This window comes from Equus quagga, chromosome 6 (genome assembly GCF_021613505.1).
Source record: "Equus quagga isolate Etosha38 chromosome 6, UCLA_HA_Equagga_1.0, whole genome shotgun sequence".
Taxonomy (NCBI): domain Eukaryota; kingdom Metazoa; phylum Chordata; class Mammalia; order Perissodactyla; family Equidae; genus Equus; species Equus quagga.
In genome coordinates this window covers 97,218,534-97,234,252 of record NC_060272.1, presented here as the reverse complement: position 1 = coordinate 97,234,252, position 15,719 = coordinate 97,218,534, and the positions used below count along the sequence as shown (strand labels likewise).

The following is a 15,719-nucleotide window of genomic DNA, read 5'->3' as shown; positions in this document are numbered from 1 at the left end:
AAAAAGACTTTAAACATTTCTACACTCCTCTAACCTTTGAAATCCCTCATGTACCTCAACCGTGCATGCCATTTCCAGCCATTCGTAGAGACTGAGGGCAGAAAGTCCTCCTCTGTTGCTTTGGCTCCTACGTAGCCAAGGGAGTGTCCTGTTACAGCCCTTTGTGGCAGGCAGGGGTGGGCCTGAAGTCGAATTTGAACAGCAGTCTTCTGCTGGTCCCTCCTACTGATTCTAGGACAACAGCGAGCACACCTTCCTCAGAGGCCTGTAGGTTTGCTGATTGCCCTTTCTGAAGACAGGAAGCAGACTGTTCCCACCCAGGCACACACACAAGGGAAACAGAGTAATTTTCAGCCATCTTCAAATTGAAGTAGGGTGTTTTACAGAACGTAAAAATGAACATCAAATACTTTCTCTTGCATTTTTGTGACGAAGTTCGTTTATTAAGTACTTGAGTAAACTGCTGTGCAGGTCCTGGATCTGTTTGGTTTTGTTTGTACTTCTAGTTAATTGCTGTGCTTGTTTTTGTTTATACTTCCAGTTAATTACAGTGTTATTGCCTTGTTGCTAAGGTTTCATCTAACACATAATTCAGCTTCATTTAAAGCAGAAAACATCAGTTTGATTTTCCGCTATTTTTTATCTACTTTAAGTAAGGGAAGCTGTATGGTGGAAGGCCCAGGCGCCCCGGAAGCTGGGGGACTATGATGAGGGAGTGGCTTCAGTGTGTCATTTGGGTGGCACTCTCAACATTGAGTTTGCACTTTTTCTTTTCAATCTAGTGGCTGAGCAGGCGGAATCCATTGACAATCCATTGCATGAAGCTGCAAAAAGAGGTAGGTGTGATTCTTTTTGATTGAGTAAAATGCTCAGATTTTAATTTTATAGTTTGATGACTGTTGGCAAATGTATACACCCATGTAACAGACACCTAGATCGAGATCTGGAACATCTCTGTCATCCCAGAGAGTTCCCTTCCTAGTTAAATTTCTGCCTGCCCCGGAAGCAGTCTCTCTTCTCTCTTCTATCATCCTAGTGTAATTTTAATTTTAATTTTAAAATTTCAGTCAACAAATAGTTTTCAGTGCTTTACCTACCTGTGCTTGGTGGCGAGTAGAAAGGCATGGTCTGTGACTCCCAGAGCTTAAAATCTGGTAGGGGAGAGAGGTGTGTAACAGCTCATTATAAGATGATGTGATGAGTACAGCAGTTGAAGTGTTTAGGTTAAACAGGCTGTAGAGGCCAGAATGAATAACTGGAGGTCAGGATGGCAGAGGCTGCTTGGGGGCACAGCATTTGGAAGAGTGTTAGTGCAGTGCAGGTGTGTGTGTGGTAGGGTGGGGCGGGTGAGGGAGGGTGCATCCGGGATGGGGCTTGTACCTGGGGCTTTATCCTGTAGATCAGTGCTTCTCTTCTGGGGGTCATTCCTCTCTCCAAACCCTGGTACTTTTGGCAATATCTGGAGACGTTTTGACTGTCATGACTTGGAGGATGCTACTGGCACCTTTTGGGTAGAGAGGCTGGGCGTTGCTAAACATCCTACAGGACAGCTCCCACTGCAAAGAATTCTCCAATCCCAAACATCAGTAGGGCCGCTGTCGAGAAACTCTGCCATAGATAATAGGGAGTTTTTGTAAATCCTTACTTTCATTCTGTTTTAGATATTTTTGAAATCTGAGCGTGCAAAAGGAAATCGTTGGTTTAGGATGGTGCGTGACTAGAACTACTAAACTGACATTTAAAAAATTCTTCTTAAATTAGATAAATACTTAGCATATAAGGGCAGCAGCTTTGAGTAGGTTATTTAGTGTATCTTTTCTTGTAAGAACTAAAAATGCATTTTAAATATGAATATGAGTAGTGTCTGCTTATTCTTGGGTTTGTTTTTTCCCCAAGTTCTAGAATTTGAAAAAGGAAAAGAAGTATATAAATTTTTTGCAGAGTAAAAATACCCTAAGTAGATCCATTTAGGCAACTCTTCCCATTAACCTGCCATTAAAAATTGATGTTAATGCTTTCCATTAATAAACTGGAAGGCAACATGTACCATAATAAATGCATTACTGAGCAGGTCTTCATTTCAGATTTGCTGATTAATCCATTGCAAATGGGAATTTATGCAGGATGAAATTGATTAAATAAAGCAAAACAAAAAAATAAGAGACTTTTTCTTGTGTTTTTATAAACATAAAATTTTTTCAGGCAACTTGAGCTGGTTGAGAGAGTGTTTGGACAACCGAGTCGGTGTTAACGGCTTGGACAAAGCTGGAAGCACCGCGTTGTACTGGGCTTGTCACGGGGGTCACAAAGGTATTCCATTTTCTTTATTATCATAAATGTGTGTGCGGCTGAAAATGTGCTTCACCCAGGGGAGCTAGAATTGCAAAAAAGAAAAAGAAAAAGTTGATTATTTTTTTCAAATCCTTTAGAACATCATCCAAAAGCCTTGTTCCTGGAAGCTCTGTAAACCAGTGGGTAGAATGTGGTCAGTCAGCCTCACTGCATCGACCTCTCTCTTTTGAAAGACTGGAAACTTCCTTTCCTCTCTCAGGCTTGGAATGGTTACAGGAAAACAACAGTAATATAAAAACAAACCCCACTATCTAATCTTGCAGAAGAAAGGGGCAGAATTGACTCAGCTTACCTGTTCCCAAGATACGTTTTTATGACTTACATTTTAAGTTTAGTGCAAACTGTTAGATTCAGGAGAAAGACAGCATTTGCTTGAGTTAGTGATTCGGTTGATGTCTTTCTCTGTTATAATCAATAATAATGACAAATGGAATTTCTAGATGTATTTCAGCCTTGCCAAAAACCTACCACACCCACTCTTTTTTTACCTCTCTCTACAACACACCCCAAAAATAAACCCAACAACAATGAGAAACAAAGAACCCAACAAATTAAATGGCAAAGCCAAAGGAAAACTTTGGCTGTCTCCCAAAAGAACCCTATCTGATTTTAGCTAATAAACACAAATTTAATTATATGAATATTAAATATCATAGCAAATGTAAAAATATTCTTATAGATGTCATGTGAAAATGCAAAAGCCAAATTACTTGAAAAATATTTTTCCCCTAAATCATTCTGCCTTTTAGAATCTTAAGTCTTCTGTTTACATAAATATTGAAAAATTTGTTATAATGATTTTCTTGAAGACTCTTCTAAAGAATCCTCCTTTTTAAAATTATTTTAATAAATAATATAGTAATAATAAATAATAAATAAATAAATAAATAAATAAAATAAAAGACTATGCCTAGTCTTTTCAGGCTTTTACTTTTCATTCTTAAAAAATATCTTTTCTATTTGCATTTCAGATATAGTGGAAATGCTATTTGCTCAACCAAACATTGAACTGAACCAACAGGTGAGCTTGCGTACGTGGAAGTCAGTTAACACACCTGCTGTGTCCTCTTTGTGCAGTTTATGGGCACGTAAAATCCTATCTCAGTATCTTTCACTGACCTTTTCCCATTTATTATCTTTCATAAAACTTTTAATCAAAATCCTACAAGCACATAGTTAAACTAAAGTTTAAATTGTGTAAAGCCCCAAATGCCTATGAACTCCTCTTGATATATCACTTTCATCTCTGAGCTCTTCTCTTTCTTCTTACCTTCATGTTCCTAAGGATTACATTTATGGAGCTATCTCAAAATTCATTGCTTCGTGTGTATTTTGGCATCCTGTCTGGTAGGTGAAGATTTAAGCTTCTCACCTGCCCCACTCTCCTCTTCCAGGACCGAGCCTTTCCTCCTCTGGTCCTCCCAATGTATCATGTCATAGTTGTTGGTTATCTTACTATATGATGCTTACAGTACTAGGGCAATTTAAATATAGTTCACTGCTTGTATAACTTTCTGGTTTCTGTACTTACTGACTTTTATTTAGCTTTTGTGTCTGTGTGTCTGACTAAGACTTCTACACTGTTTTATACTCTCTTGATAGCCTTTTCCAGAATGTGTAAGATAATCAACTGCTTTCTTTTTTCTCCCTGGAATGATCCTTCCTGAAGACCTCATCCTCATTCTCTTATCTGAGCAACTGGGCCTCTGCTGCCCTTGGCTGTCTCCCCGGGAAACCCTTCACTCTCTCCTATGTCGTGTCTTCGCTTTCTGGATGCTGTGTCTTCCATTTTTAGAAGAACATCTTCAAGTAGATTCTTGAGTATGGGGGGTTTGGGGTTGATTATTTGGCTGACAGAATTCGAGGTTGAAAATGATTCCCCAGCGTTCTGGCATGGCTCCGTGCTATTCTAGTTTTCAGGGTTGCTTTTGAGAGGTTGAGGCCATTTCGATGCCCAGTCTTTTGTGTGTCATCTGCTTTTTCTCTCGCTCAAAATCTTGACTCTATCCTTGGTGTTCTGAAATCTCACAATAATGCACTTTAGTGTGGATCTTTGCCCAAGAATGATGACGAACTCTCTTGGCTTGGAAAAATGTCTTGTATTTGTTTTCTTGTAGCTTTTATCTGACCATTTTCTTTATTCTTTGGTTCTAGAATGCCCTTTAGTAGTTAGTTATGTTGGACCTCTTAGATTGAACCTCCAATTTTTTTAATTTTTCTCACTTTTATCTTTATGTTTATTTTGGTTACCTTTATTTTTTGAGGAAGATTAGCCCTGAGCTAACATCCGTGCCCATCTTCCTCTACTTTACATGTGGGACGCCTGCCACAGCATGGCTTGATGAGCACTGCGTAAGTCCACACCCAGGATCTGAACCGGCAAATCCTGGGCCGCCGAAGTGGAACATGTGAACTTAACCGCTGTGCCACTGGGCCAGCCCCCTTGGTTATCTTTTTAATTCCTCACAGCTTTGTGTTTGTTTTTTATTGCTATGTAACAAATTACCACAAATTTAGCAGCTTAAGACAACACCTATTTCCGTGTATTTTCTGTGGGCCAGAATTCTGGGCAAGGTGTAGCTGAGTTCTCTGCTAAGCATCCCACAGGCTGGAATCAAGGTGCTGGCTGGAGCGGGGTTCTCATCTGGAGCTCAGGTCCTATTCCATACTCACTGGTTGCTAGGAGAATTGAGTTTGTTGTACCTGTGGTACTGGGGTCCTCAGCTTTCAGAGACAACTCTCTCCATAGACAGTTGACAACATGGCTGTTTGCTTTCTACCTCAAGGCCAGCTAGAGATTGTGTCTCTGATGCCACACCTTGTTTTGGGAAAAGTCCCACCTGATTAGGTCAGGCCCACCCAGTAAATCTCCCTTTTGATGAACTCAGCATCAACTGGTTAGAAACCTAATTATGGGAGTGATATCCCATTGTATTCACTGGTTTCACCCATATTTAAGGGGAGGGAATTATACAGCGGGTGTAAACTAGGGGGCAGGGATCTGGGGGCCATCCTAGAACTGTCTACCACAAGCTCTTTTTTTAACTCTGTTACTTTCAAATAGCATCTTTTTCTTGTTTCATTAGGTTATAATCATTTTATATCTGTTATATATTAATTATAGCTTTTTAAAACATTTTTTGCTATTCGCTATACTGTGTCTTTTTCCTCTAAGATGCACTTATTTTGTTTGTTTTGGTCTTTCCTCAAATAGTAGAGGCTTTCCTCAAATACCTAGTGTCTTTGGCTTTCCACTCATGTGTAAGTGTGATTGGAAGTGCTGAGTGTTTCGGGGGCTTGCTGGCTGGCGGGCTTCTCCATGGAGTGAAGTGCTGAGGTCCTGGCTGTTTTGCTGGGTTATACCCATGCCACTATGAGTTCTCCTTCCCTCCCCACCTGGGGGGCTGTTCAGCTTCACAGAGAAGTATCCTCCAGCCTCTTGCCTGGGGCTCCATGCCAGAATGTATACACTGGGCAGTGGGGTAAATAAAGGCAGCTGGGAGAGGGATCTTACTGCTCAGTTTGTAGGTTTTTCAGCTGGCCTTCTGCTTTTAGTTTCCATCATTATTGCCACTTCTCTTGTAGCTAGTGTCCATGAGTTTGGAAACTATCTGGTTAATTTCTCGGCAGGGTAATTCTACCCTCTGTACTGTGTCACCTGGCAGCACAGAGACAGGAAGGTGATCTGGGGTTCTGGGGTTCTAATTACTCCTTATAAACACTTTTGCCCAGTACCCTTGTTTTCACCCCTATGCCTTGTTCCTGCTCCAAGGTATCCAGGCATCTCCAGTTCCTAATTCATGCTAGGTTTCTCCGAGGTCAGATCTGCCTGCTTCCCTGGTGTCTCCCTCTGCAGGCATCTGCATCTCTGCTTGTGCTCTGCCAAGTCAGTTTCTACTTCTCCATCCCCTTGCATCTCCCTGAATGACTCATCTCTCATCTCTCGAGTCTTCTTTCTCTCTTTGGAATTTTTTATGATTTTATAACTTTGTTCTCACTTTAGGTTTGCTTAGATTAAACCTAAATTCATGTGTGTTTTCAATTCACACTTCATTTTAAAAAATACTGCTTTCTCTTTTTTTCACTCTAGAACAAGTTGGGAGACACAGCTTTGCATGCTGCTGCCTGGAAGGGTTATGCAGATATTGTCCAGCTGCTTCTGGCAAAAGGTAAAGTGTATGCTGAGTTTATCTCATCTTTGCTTAGCCTGAAAAATAGGCTACATCAAATTATACCTTTTGAAATAGTAGGAAGAATAATAGGCTCTTTATTTTAAAACTGGGATTTTAATCTCTACTCTGACTGTATCACAGAGTGAGATGTCTTTATTTTAAATCAAGGAAATTGTTGAGTTTATTTGTGTAAGTTTTTAGTTATAAAGTAAAACCTTGGTAAGCTTTAAAATTACGTATATTGCTTTTAGTAAGAACTTATTGTACATTTCTGCAGGATTAAAGGGCCTTAGAAGGAAAGCACACTTGTGCATGTGTGTGTTTGTGTGTGTGTGCATGTGCACATACAGAGGGGATCCTCTCTGAGAAAGCTGTGGGTAAAGTTGCTGAGGCCCCTGTTTACACAGGAAAGTCTTGATTGATAAGAAAGAATGTTGTGGCTGCAGTGTCCGGCTTTGGGGCGAGCAGGTGCTAGACATACAGAGAATGAAGTGCTAGATGGATAGAGAATGAGTGAGGATCCTTTTTTCCCTGTTTTTGCACAAGTCAGAGTGAACAGTGGAGTTATGGGCTGACCATCCATGCATTTGTCTGTCCCATAAATATGAATTAACCCTTACAGAGGGCCAGGCATATCACCCTGTGCTATACTGTGGTTCAGAAGGCGATCCATATAGGTTGCTTGAGTCTCCAGACCACAAGTCATATGGCGGCACTATCATTAGGGATCCTCGGAGCAATGTTGTAGGATATATGAGAGGAAACGTTTTTGATTTAAAGTATGTCAGTGATGTAAATGCCAGGTCTAAGAGATCAGACACTGTGAGGACCACTATAGTGCCCCTCAAAGATTATACAGAGTTCTTCTGTCTGATACGGCAGCCACTGGCCATGTGTGTTGCTGAGCCCTTGAAGTGAGACTAGTCTGAACTGAGATGTGCTGTAAGTGCACAACGTACACCAGATTTTCAAGACTTAGCCAATAAAAAAGTAAAATATCACAACGATTTTTATATTGGTTACATGATAAAGTGATAACATTTTGGATATACTGGGTTAAATAAAGTATATTATTAAAATGAATTTCACATTTTGAAAATGTGGCTGCTGGAAAATTTAAAATTACATATCTGGCTCGCATTGTATTTCTATTGGGCAGCACTGGTCGAGAGGGACACAGGCAATGGGTGTGTTTCTTTTCTCTAGCATTGCTGTCTCTGAACATTTCCTGTCAGGATAGAAATCATGTCTATGAGTTCTATAGTGTAATTTATTGTAAGATATGATTCGTCATAGACCTCTTAACCCTCAGGATTTTTGACCTGTAGCACAATGAGCGAATGAGGATTTCCACATAACTCCAGTTGTGGATAGATCTCAATCTGCTCAGGAGAAAGAGATTTTGACACACAGTTACCATATTCCGAATTAAACAATACTGTTTTTTTCTTGACTCAGTATTTTTGTACCTTCAGGTTTTAGAACATTTTTTTTGTTTGTTTATTGAAGAGGATGTGGTTGCAAAGGAAATGGTACTCTCATACCCTGTAGCAGAAAGTGTAATCTGGTGAAGCCTTCTTGGAAAGCAATCTGACAGCAGCTAGCAGAATTCCACATGTACATTTTAACACCACTTTTAGGAAACCATCCTTCAGAAATACATGTAGACAAAGATGTTGGTCAAGGAGGCTCATGGCAGTATTGGTGGTGATAATGAAAATTAGGAACAGCCTGGAGCCGGCCTGGTGGTACAGAGTTTAAGTTCACATGGTCTGCTTTGGTGGCCCAGGACTCGTGGGTTCAGATCCGGGGTGTGGACCTACGCACTGCTCGTCAAGCCATGCTGTGGTAGGTGTCCCACATATAAAGTAGGGGGAGATGGGCACGGATGTTAGCTCAGGGCCAGTCTTCCTCAGCAAAGAGAGGAGGATTGGTGGTAGATATTAACTCAGGGCTAATCTTCCTTAAAAAAAACAAAATTAGGAACAGTCTAAGTGCCCCTCAGTAGAGGGATGATTAAATAAATTTTGGAACATCCACAAAATGGAATACTTATAAACGTTTAAGTAGACTGAGTTGTAAGTATGCATCCTACTAAGAAATGAGTACCATTATATATTAAGTTAAAAAAACTCTTGGGTTCAAAAGGCACAAATTTCCAGTTATAAAATAAGTAAATCATGAAGGTGTAATGTACAGCATGGTGACTATAGTTAATAATACCATATTGCATTTTTGAAAGTTTCTAAGAGAGTAGATCTTAAAAGTTCTCATTGCAAGAAAAAAAATCTCACAACTATGTGTGGTAATGAACGTTAATGACTTACAGTGATCATGTCACAGAATATACAAATATCAAATCATTATGTTGTACACCTGAAACAAATGTTTCATGTCAATTATACAGCAATAAAAAGGCTCAAATTACAGACCAATCCATGTATTATGATTTTGTGTATGTACATATATGTCTGTGAAGGCCTTCGTGCACATAAAGGAGACGAGAACTGATGTCCTCTTGTTGGGAATGGTCACCTCTGCAGGAGGTAGAAGATGGAGGAAGGAGGGAGTTTGCTGGGGGATGAAATGGGACACAGCCTTTTGTTCAGCGCACTTCTTTATTTTTTACTCTTTCACAGTGAGAATGTATTCATGAATTTTGATGTAATTTTTAACACAAAAAAATGACAAGGAAAAAAAGCAGGTAGAAGATGGGCTTTGGGAAGAATGGGTTGCCTCTAGATTTTATTGTTACTATTCTGCTCATTTGCATGAGAATATATTTCTAGATATAAAATATTAATCCCCTCAAACTCAACTCACATGGTCTTTTCTAAAGACCTCCTTGAACAGAAGCAGCAGCCAAGGGTGTATTGAATTTAATCCCCAAAAACTCACGCTGAGGCACATGTAACCACTGGAGTCTAAGTGATTTAGGATTTACCATGGGGATGGTAACTCCTTACTGAGAAGTTCACATGCAGTTCTATAGGGACTTGAAAGGAAAGGCTATATTTTAATTGCACATAATTATCGCAAGTGCAGCAACAAGCTCCCTGATTAAAGATGCCCAAATACATTATAACTGTTTTGAGAAAGTTTTCCTATTTGGAAAAGCTTATTTCTTCAGCAGAATTGTTGTCTAGTTAGTTTTGGTGGAAAATGATTGGCTGCTGCTATAGGGTCTTCAAAAATGCCTAATTTACTTTTCTTGTCTTGGGGAAGGTGCTAGAACAGACTTAAGGAACAATGAAAAGAAGCTGGCCTTCGACATGGCTACTAATGCTGCCTGTGCATCTCTCCTGAAAAAGAAACAGGGAACAGGTATTTGGTTTCAATTCTCTCTCCTCTGGTGGCATCCTGACTAAGACTTATCAACGTAGTATGGGGAAAAGAGTTTTCTTGGTGATTGTGAAGTTAGATTTTATATCCTTGGTCTAAATCAGACACTCCGACATGAAACAGTACCCTCATGCAAACAGAAATTTGAAGAGATATTGATCTTTTACTATTTTTGTATGTTTCTTTTGTTCCTTGCAATCAAGTTCTAATCACCTTGCCTTGCATGACAGTCCTTAGCAGAGAACCGTGGTCTCCATCTCCTCGTTTCAGATATGTTTTTATGAGTGGTTATCTCCTAGTATTTTTTGAGTTAATCACTCAACAGCTCCATGATTATCTTTTGTTTCTATTTGAAATGAGAGTATCAATAAACTATAATCAAAATTATTCTAGACTTTGTCAACATTCTGGTATCGATTGAAAGTACTATGGGTGGTTTTTAAAGGTAAAGTTTAGGTATACGTTCTTAAAGATAAAAATAACTATTGATGTGGGAGAACAGGTTTGAAAAAAATGAAAAGTTTGTATGGTTGTTTTGAAAAGGTGTTAAAGAAAAGGTGTTAGACATACCTGCATCATTCCTGATTACTATTCAGAGACAGGCTATTTATTTGACCTCTCAGTACGAAGCCTATTGAACATGTGCCCCTAGATTCATTCTAATGTGGTAATTCCTCAAGGAAATGCTGGGAGGGTGTGCCTTGAGCTCTTCCCATCCACCTCTCCTTTTTCCCCTTTTCATTCATCATCAGCCTCCTGGCCCATGAGAAACCCAGAGATGTAGGAAAAAGAAAGGTAGAAGATGATTTGATTGGAGGGAACACTTATTCTCTTTTTTTTTCCTCACTTCTCGAGCCTTTCTCTACTGTATTATCTTATGTTTGGCACTTTAATACCATTTTGAAATATAAACCAATAATTGATAAATTTTTTCCACCATTTTTTAGAAAGGAACTAGCTCAATGAAGGGCTTACTTCTTGTAAGTCTTTTGCATTGCTACTCATTCTTCCAAACCTTGTTAGTATTGATTTAGAGTCTAGAGTTTAGACTGATCCATGTTAGTGGAGAATCACCAGAACAACTTTTTGAGAAATTTCCCTTACAGAGGTTAAGTGCATTTGTTTCCATTTTAACTTGAGGCTGTTATCACTTTCAGAGTTCTCGAACTTCTGTAATGAGATACTGATTTCTGTTTTTATTGTTTGAATCAAATTCCCATTAATTTTTGAACCCTTGGAAAACTGTCTTCTCTCCCAGGTATCCTTTGATTTATGAGAAGAGGTAATGTTATGCTGTCCCATATTCCATTTCTAGCAGAAACAACAAATAAAGCCAGTCCCTGGTTTCCTGCTTTAGTCAATCAAAAATAGCAAACAGTCCCCCACTCTTCATGGCTCGCCAAGGGAGCTTCCCAGAATTATCCTCCTTATGTCATCAAATTCCCATCATAGCCCTCCTCCTGAGTCTGTTGTTTCTTTTGTTCTTTATCCCAGATATGTCTTGTTCCAGACTTTTATCTCTTTTAACTTCAGTTCAGAGGTAGTGTAAACCATTAAGCAGTTTGGGATTCCTTAATTATTCAAGCCATGGATGCTCTCTCGCAGAGCAAGTCTTTCTTTAAAGTAACTACTCATGCACAGATGGATGTAAGTTCTAAGTGAGCCTGAGATGGTACTCCCCAGCTACATTTTGACTGAGAAGCCGTGTTTGCAGCCATGTGGGAGAGATATTTTTACTTGAGGTGGACCTCCTCCTGCCTGCTGCCTTGGCTGGGTCAGGAAGTAGGACTGTGGCCTAACTTCCTTACTCTGCCACTGACTTCCTGTTGCTATATGAGTGCCTCCAGAATGTCCTGACCAAGAAGTAAGGTGTCTTATGAGCTGAAGGTTATCAGAGTCTTGTGCATCCCATGAGCTTGGTCGTGATAGGCAAGGAAAATAGCACACCTGCTCAGCCCCTGGAGAGCTGCAGCCAGAAGCCCCCACATGAGCCTGGGGAAGCAGGTGGCAGACTCTTCTTTTTTCCCCTCACTTTTCTAGTCTTTGTAGAATAAGGTGGGGAGATGGGTACTCTTCCTCTCTGCTCGCTCCAAGTGTCTTTAGTCAGCCTTCCTAAATTTGTATTGATTAGTTAATGGATTCGTTAATGAGGTCACCTTGAGGCCTGGCACGCAGAGCCAAGACATGAATTTTCGTGTTACTTTTTCTCTCTTTTTTCTTGCTTCATTCCCCCAATCATCCAGTTTAAAAAGTTTTAATTTGTATTTTGATCCTAGTTGGAATGAGAGTGTGAATATTGGGCCTTATAGCTAATTGCCAGCATGAACTCTAAGCAGAAAAGGTGTATTCTGATATTGTCCACGTTTAAAAGCACGTCTTGGATTCCTTTAGGGACAAAACAATTCATATTACTTGTAGTTACCACGAAGGGTAAATCCGGGATATGGGGGGTAGGATCAGGGCAGTACGTGAGGGTTGAGCCCTTAAATCCTTTTTCTAATTTTTAAAAATTGGGGTATAATTTACGTTAAGTAAAGTACTTAAATCCTAAGTGTTCAGCTTGGTGATTTTTTTTTTTTTTTTACTGTGCTTACACTTACTCACCACAACCCAGATCAAGATAGAGAATATTTCCTACTCCCCAGAAGCCTCCCTTAGCATCCTCTGCTTCTCTCACCAAAGATTAGTTTTGCTTTCTCAAATTTGATATAAATGGAATCAAACAGTATGTACATTTCTGTGTCTAACTTCTTTCACTTAATGTTATGTCTGTGAGATTTATCCACTTGATCGTTTTTATCCGTCCACCATGTATTTATTGACTTGTTGATTTATTGTTTGATTGTCTTAAGTGCTGGTACTTGACTTGGAACATGTAAATCCAGGGCAGTGAGATCGAGGAAAAATGGGAGTGAGGTAGGGAGGATGGCAAGTTTCTGGGAGATAGGTTATCGTACTGTACTGGTCAGGCCCCAATATGGGCTATAAAGAGATTGGGCTCGGCACTCAGGATTCGCCATATGAGAAGTTTCCAAAGAAACTATGCCTCAGAGCTGTCCACTACAGGAAGGGAGGAGAAGGAATTTATTTGCCAGGCTCATTCCTGTCTCTTGATTTCCATTCGGTCAGAGTTTGCTCCACGGCAAGTCACCTTTCTCTTGCTAGCAGGAGAAATGAGGTTAAAACAAAGTGCAGAAGTAACCACTGAAGGACAAAATATCTCAAATGGGCAAAACCGAGGATTGTAGTAGCAGAGTAGAAAGGGAAAGAGCTTTGCTGTTTGTCTTTAGCTTGAAAAGCTACTTTTGCCAAGTTCACAGCCAGTCTGCAGTTCCTCGGTGTGTGTGGGATAGAACAAAATATATTCCTCCCAATTCCCCAGAACCTCTCTTAAGAAGACTGGAGAAGAATATAGTCAACCTGGAGACTTCTGGCGGTTTGCAAGCCGATGTAAAATCATTGAAGCTTGCCTCTGTTCTGCTCACATCCACTTGTTTGTCTTTTATCTTTTCTTCTCTCTTGTGTAAGATAAATCGGTTTCTACCTCTGTTGTGCTGATTCCCCCTTGTCCCTTCCTTTGTCTGAGTAATCATTTTCCTAAACCTATAAAGACTCTTAAAAAGACTACAATATCATTAGCATACCTAAAATTAGTAATAAGTCTGTAATATCATCAAAGGTTTTGTCATTGTCCAAACTTGCTATTTTTCTCATACAGGTTTGTTTATTCTTTGCTTATTTATTTATTTACTTTGTTTGTTTAAGTCAGGGTCCAAATAAGGTCAATTTCTAATTGATGGGTATGTCTCTCGTAGTTTTTTTTTTTTTAAATCAATGTTTCCTTTCCCCTCATCAACTGTTTGGTTACTCAGAGGAATAGTTCATGTAGTAGGGGCAGAATAAGGGATTGATTTTTGCCCTTTATTTAAGAGTTTTCAAAATAACGCTCTGGTTCCCTGTGATTCTCTGAAAGGGACCGATGAATTTTCTTTGGTGTACGTTGAAATATTTGCTGTGTTTTGATCCATTATGGTTAGTATCTGTATTGATAGCCTGTCTTTGGCTGGTGGAGGTCTCCTCAGGTTGGTTCCTGAACCCCTTTAAAATGATACTGTCTTTAAAAGGATCCTTGCTTTAGGACATGACAAGAGGTTCCAGGTCCACCTTTTCATTTTCTGACCCAGATTTCAAATGACTTATATCTCCAGTGAGCTTAGGGATGTAGTATTTAGAGACTATCACCTGGGTGTTATAACATCGATTTATTGAGCTCTAACAGAGTGCTTATACTTGCATTTCAGTTTTCCCTTAAAATTATATGAAGCATAACCCGTTGCTATAGGAATTTGACTAGGCAGGTGAATAGGTGAACAGTTAAAGATCAGATGCCTTTTGAGCCCTATTTGAGGTTGATTTAACATTTGATGGGGTTCAGCTTTTTCTATTTCAAAACTTTCATTTATTTATGTTTCATTTCAGTCTTTTGCTTCTGAGTATACTTTTTTATCAGTGTTTTCTAACATGAAACTGAACCTTCTGTTTTCATTCTCTTTCTTTTCTTTTTTTCCCCCCTACTATTAGTTATCTTTCTACCCAGTGACCTTGCCTTCAGGTAAGGCCACGGGCTGCCGACTGACTGAAGCCACGTGTGCACTTGTCACTGAGAGAGGAGGTTGGAAGCACAGTTGTCAGAGTGGAGGGGCTTCTGGTGTGTTCCACGTTGGTCATGGCGCATGTGGCTGGTCACATTTTGTGCGAGATGAACTAATGGTACCTCAGCACCATGCGCTTTACTTTTTGGCATGTCTAAGGAACGTGTGGACAAATGTATTTGTAGATGGATACGTCTCTGTGGCAGCAGAAACTGAATAGTTAGGCGGAAAAGCAAAAGTTGAAAAAGATCCTCGGAGAAAGTACAATCCTTGGATCTGAGGAAAGATTACAATTTGTTGAATTGTCAGGAGCTTTGAAAGTGAAAACAAAATCCAAGCAATTTGTAATTTCTCTCTTTTTCTTTTTTCCCCCTATTTCTTTTAGATGCAGTTCGAACATTAAGCAACGCTGAGGACTATCTTGATGATGAAGACTCAGATTAATTCCCCTCCAGAGCTTTGAGATCTAAAACTTCTGTTGCTTTTGCCATTCCAAAACCTTGTCTTTGCCAGAGAGTGTTGGTAACTGTCTAAAAAAAAATGTCTATATGAACGTGGCAGTATTGCACTGTTTGAGTAGAACGTGTGAATAAATAGTTCTCACCTTCGGTTTGCCAATAAGTGACTGGATACTTTACTGTATAAAGTACATTTTTGTTCACCACAGTAGAACAAGAAGAGATTATTTCTATTTATCAAGCTAAAGGAATTTTAAGAATTTTTTTCTTTAAAAAATCAAGATGGTTTTTTTAAAGTTCTTTACCTCAAGGATTGAGATATTTTGAATGGATTTTTCAAGGGGGGAAATGCTTATTGTAATAATAAACCAAAAGACTTAACAGAAAATTGTCAGCTGTTCTGACAAAAATAAACATTTTAAGAGACTTTATCCCTTTTGTCTGTTTTTCTGGTATCACTCTTTGCTGGTAAATAAATAAAGCTTTTTATATTTATATTTAGCTAAAGACTGATTTTATTTCTTTAAATTATATTTTGTATCTGTTAGCACAGAAACATCAAAATAGCCAAATTTCTCTTCAGTCTCCTGTATCTGCTTTGATTAAAGTCGACAATAATCTTAAAAAGATACACTTCTAATGAAATACATAATTTTAATAATTATGAGACTTTCAATTTTATCTCCAAGGTTATATATACATAGTATGAAGAAGCTCAGCAACTCATTACAGTTTGCTTAAGT

The 15,719-nt window shown here is 39.2% G+C and overlaps 1 protein-coding gene across 1 annotated transcript in view; it reads left to right on the top strand.

Moving 5' to 3' along the window:
* The window catches only part of OSTF1 (osteoclast stimulating factor 1), a 51,157-nt gene extending 35,750 nt beyond the window's left edge, over window positions 1-15,407 (top strand). The window contains exons 5-10 of the mRNA XM_046664302.1: window positions 783-836; window positions 2,203-2,310; window positions 3,324-3,373; window positions 6,443-6,521; window positions 9,750-9,848; window positions 14,904-15,407. Coding sequence (XP_046520258.1) covers window positions 783-836; window positions 2,203-2,310; window positions 3,324-3,373; window positions 6,443-6,521; window positions 9,750-9,848; window positions 14,904-14,962 — 449 coding nt within the window. The 3' untranslated portion in view covers window positions 14,963-15,407. The remainder of the gene's footprint in view (window positions 1-782; window positions 837-2,202; window positions 2,311-3,323; window positions 3,374-6,442; window positions 6,522-9,749; window positions 9,849-14,903) is intronic.
* The last annotated feature ends 312 nt before the right edge of the window (window positions 15,408-15,719 follow it).